The sequence below is a fragment of the Penaeus japonicus genome, unplaced genomic scaffold (assembly GCF_977035675.1).
Source record: "Penaeus japonicus unplaced genomic scaffold, GWHDUDI00000001_assembly GWHDUDI00000024, whole genome shotgun sequence".
Taxonomy (NCBI): domain Eukaryota; kingdom Metazoa; phylum Arthropoda; class Malacostraca; order Decapoda; family Penaeidae; genus Penaeus; species Penaeus japonicus.
Window position 1 is genome coordinate 24609866 of NW_028234426.1, and position 5000 is coordinate 24614865.

Below are 5000 nucleotides of genomic sequence, written 5' to 3' on the forward strand. Positions count from 1 at the left end.
TCAAAATTATGTTTGTCAGAACATAATCAACAAACAAACAAATAACCTTTGCTTTACTGGATATCATCGACAATGTAACATACCTGGTATACATTCACAATAAAAATCTTGCTGCCCACGTGTTGAGATACATGAAGCAGAATTCTGGCAAGGGTTGGACGCACAGGCATCATACTCTTCCTCACAATTCACACCCATGTATGCATCACCACATTCACAGGTGTAGTTGTTAAGGCCATCAATGCAAATACCACCATTGAGGCAGGGGTTCACTGCACATTCGTCGATATCGGTTTCACAAGTTTCCCCTAAAGAAAGAGATTATATGTTACTGATAGCAAAATAAAAAAAATAAGAATGCATATATAGCTCATATAAAATAAACATACAGGTTTAATCATTCAATAGTAAATTTTGTCCAACTGCAGGTAATGTGTGACAAGTATTCTATCATGTCTGGCATAGGCTTTAAACTAACATCTCTTTCATCTCTCTACATCCTACGGAGGATGTAATATAGCATAAAATAAAATAACTTTCCAATTTGGTGAAAAGAATAACATAATCACCACAAACTCACCTGTAAATCCAGGGGGACATGTGCAGTCAAAGCCATTGAGTTTGTCCTTGCAAGATGCCCCATTTTTACATGGAGATGAAGCACACTCATCTACTTCTTCATCACAGTTCTTGCCAAACCATCCATCTTCGCATTCACATTCATAGTCTCCAATCTATATTTCAGATGAAAAAAATACAAATTAGTTTTGACAGAAACTGTAGACAAAGTAATAAACCAATTCAACTTACACATCAAAATATCAAGCATTAACTGCAAAAGGAATACTATCAATATTATGAACAGCAGCAATATATATCCAAAGTCAACTTAAAAGTATCACACATCTTCAACAATATCATGCACTCTTACTCAGACTGCACTGGAATCTTATTTTCCATCAATCAAAACAACTCACTGCAGCTTACCTTATGATAATCCTATACACATAGCATAGCATGCACAAAAGATAAATTGCATATATAAGTTTCAAAATCTTTCCATATTACTCATCAATAGATCACATTCATCAAACCATCTAGGCTCCACTTACCAAGTCGCGACAGTCTTTAACATGAACGCAGACATTAAGTGCACATTCGTTGCGATTTTCTTCGCAGTGGCTTCCCTCAAATCCAGGTGCACACTCGCAACTATAGGTGTCAATCCCATCTAGGCAAGTGCCTCCATTCTGACATGGGTCTGAGACACAGTCATCGATGTTGATTTCACAATTGCTTCCTGGTTGGGAAATCAAAACGTGGGTGAAAACTCTGCTTTAATAGTATGACTAATGATGAATATTACTAATAATGAATGACTAGTAATGAATATTCTACATCAATAGCATAAAAAAATAAGATTCTAAAAAAAAATGCATCATATTCTGAGTCAAGTCTGTTTTTCATTTTCCTTATACCTACAATTTCTTTGTAATATATAAATAGTTTTTTTTTACGGAAAAATAATATTCACAAAACTTATAACATTACATAAAAAAGGGAAAATACTTACCAGTAAAACCTTGAGTACATATGCAAGTGAAAGAATTATCTTGATCATAACATGAAGCTCCATTTAGACATGGAGAGGAATCACATTCGTTTATTTCGAGACAGTTAGGTGGGGAACCTGAAATGTCATAAATTACATTAAGTGTGTATTTGATACTAAACCCTTCATTCTAAATCTACTCCGAAGCATTGTAGTCCAAATGCTTGTCTAATTAATCGCAAATAAATCAAAAATTTTCCTTACTATTACAGTATTTAATATACTAGATCTCTTGACTATAAGAAAAAACAGTATGACTAATTACCAAATGAAATCACTCCATCAGAACTAACAGTCAAAATCTACAGTTCAATATAATAAGTATCACGAACTCAGTGCATGATATTTAACACTTGCCTGAAAATCCAGGGTTACACCTGCATACATATTCGTTAACTCCATCCATACAGTAGGAGTTCTCGGGGCAGGTAACGTTATAGCAGTCGTTGATGTTATGCTCACAATTGTCACCCTCAAAACCAAGCATGCATGTACATCTGTATGCATTTTGAAGGTCTGTGCACGTTCCCCCATTTTGACAGGGATCGGATGAGCATTCGAGAACTTCCTGGTGGGGGAAAGATACAAGACTAAGTAACATGTAATGAAAAGCTCCTTCTCTATCAGTTCTAAAGACTTTATAATGGTATTCAGTGAAAAGACTACTGACGACTTACCACTTCGCAATGTTTCCCACCATAACCTGGAGCACATGCGCACTCGTAGTCACCATAAAGATCGTAGCATGTTGCTCCATTAAGGCACGGCTGCATAGTTAAACATTCATCTATATTGTCTTCACATGTTTCTCCCTCGTAGCTGCATATTAGAGAAAAATTATTCTTAATGAGTTTTGCAAACAAAAATATTGTATATAAAATAAAAATGAGTGCATTTTAAATTCTATAAGATATTCAAAGAATATTTTTAGTGACCAGGAACAGGAAATGAGTGGAGATTAGGTTGAAGGAAGTCAGGATTATGATGATGAAAATCTGGATGATGATGCTGGGGTTGGGAAGATAATGATTATGAATTACTAAAGCAGAGAGGAAACAAGAAGTAAAAAATACACAAAATAGGAACAGTTAGGGAAAAAAAGAGGAAAAAAAAAAAAAGGTAAAGAAAAGTTAAGAAATACGAAGCTCCCACAAGATGAAAAATGAAAATATCAAGCATGCACGTACCCAGTTCCTTCACAGTCGCATTTGAAATCGTTAACTTCATCGCTGCAAACGCCACCATGAAGGCAGGGAAGGGAGGCACAGTCGTCATTATTTATTTCACAGTGTTCTCCTGTGAATCCTGGTAAGCAAAGGCACTCGTATCTGTCTTCATATGGCGTCACTGTGCAGGTGGCATTATTCTGTAAATACAGTGATTTAAGTTAATTCATAATTTGAAGATAAAAACTACATCTTCATTCAGAATAGCAATGACAATATATTGATGGAAATCATGTTTTCATTTGCACTAAAGATATAATATCAAACACTAACGTCATTCATTCTCCATTAATTTGATATGGAAATGAGTTGAAGAACATTGCATATGAAATTAAATAGGAATATTTCCTCAAATCAAATCTAATTTAATACTGAATAACTTCATGAAGGAAGAGATGTTCAAATAAACCTCACAATAAAAAAGGCACTATATAATTAAAAACTAAAACTAAAACTACAAAAAATAAAAAAAAATCAACATACCTGACATGGATTGTCAGCATTGTCACAGAAACTTGCATCAATGGACACCTGACATACTGTGCCTGTAAAGCCAGTTGGACAGGCACAGGTCGTGGAATTACCTATCCTGTCTTCCTGACAGAGTCCACCATTCTGACATTCATACTGTGGCAGGGGGCAGAGGGGTCCTAAAAATAAAAATAAAAATAATAATGCATACAACAGGAAGCTGATTTTTATAAAAGCTTTATCAACAAGAGTATACATAAGCACAAGTTTCAATTAAGCTCCAAAATATCTCACCATTATCAATTTCACAAGTTTCTCCAGAGTAACGTGTGTAACAGTTACAATGATAACCCTCTTGATGTGGTACGCACTGGCCACGTCTACCACAAGGTTGTGAGAAGCAGGGATCAGCAAATCCACCTGCAATAAAGTGAGTGATATCATTTGTTCTAAAAATGCTATACAAATATGAACTCTTCCATTCCAAAACTCATACACACTAATTTTCACCTTATTACACACAAGTCAAATTATTTAAATATGTAATTATATGTTGTATAAAAAAATTATATATGCATATGTATAGAAGTGTACACACACACACACACACACACTTGCCCAAGCATGCACATAAATCAGTTATTCTCTTTATAGCAAATATAATACCTTTGCTACTTGATATACTATATGTTTACAAAGATGTGTTTCAAAGATCATTTAAGCAATATCTAAACATCAAAATCTAGAATCATGCATATCAAACATAAGTTAATAACTACTTTATATTAACAGATAAATATAGAGATATAGGCATCAAGAATCATGAGTTTTTGCAAGTATATGATCATATAAAAACCAACAGCAAAGCAATATTGTGAGATATTGTCAAAATCAAGCAAATAATTGTACATCTTGCATAATCACTCAAAATATTCATAACATTTGTGTGATCACCTCTTAATAATTAGTAATTCAGTTCTAATATTCATCCCATATTGTACATTTCTGAAAAAAACAAGCTTGTCTCTACTACATGCAAAGCCCTTCAAGAAAAATAAAAAGGAATATTGTGTTATGACAGTGCCTACCTCCAGCTGATGCATGAAGGAGAACGGAGTAATGTTGAAGAGGTGCAGGCAGTCACAACCACGACATGTGAGGTAGTCATCACCACAACCGCCATAAACCACACCCCAAGCAATTGTAGGAAAGCCAAGACAAAGCCCAACCACCACAAACATTAATATTGTGCAAGACATTATCACATGCAATTTTTCTAATGATAGGAAAACTAAGGAAGAACAGCAAATGTAATCACACATTGAACTGTAGCTAAGTTCCCTCCATCTCTTTATTTCTTGTGTGTGGACAATTACACCATGAAAATTGCAAAGTCCTTTCAATCGAAAAAGCACCATACTTACTGCAGTTGGTCCCATCTGGAAGCGGACAAGACCCCCAGACCACTCCAGCGTGTAATGCTTGTGGGTGCGTCATTTCTGTCCCTGCTCCTTGGAGGATGCAACCAGTGAAATTTCCACCAATGGTTAGCTGTGGTGAGAGTGACCATAAGCCTAGGTCTAGAAGGGATTCACTGGAACTGGTGGTGTTAGCCACAACAACTGTAGAGTGATCTACACCTAGTCGCAGGACACCCAACTCAAACCTATGGGGACAAGATTAGATTAGAA

General features: G+C 35.4%; 1 protein-coding gene across 1 annotated transcript in view; it reads right to left on the reverse strand.

The window, feature by feature from the left end:
- crb (cell polarity complex component crumbs) overlaps nt 1–5000 on the reverse strand; it is a 26641-nt gene that overhangs the window by 15294 nt on the left and 6347 nt on the right. The window contains exons 5-14 of the mRNA XM_086551157.1: nt 4734–4975; nt 3604–3729; nt 3322–3488; nt 2800–2978; nt 2290–2431; nt 1970–2180; nt 1574–1690; nt 1113–1300; nt 581–734; nt 84–308 (exon numbers count right to left, since the gene is read on the reverse strand). Coding sequence (XP_086407283.1) covers nt 84–308; nt 581–734; nt 1113–1300; nt 1574–1690; nt 1970–2180; nt 2290–2431; nt 2800–2978; nt 3322–3488; nt 3604–3729; nt 4734–4975 — 1751 coding nt within the window. The remainder of the gene's footprint in view (nt 1–83; nt 309–580; nt 735–1112; nt 1301–1573; nt 1691–1969; nt 2181–2289; nt 2432–2799; nt 2979–3321; nt 3489–3603; nt 3730–4733; nt 4976–5000) is intronic.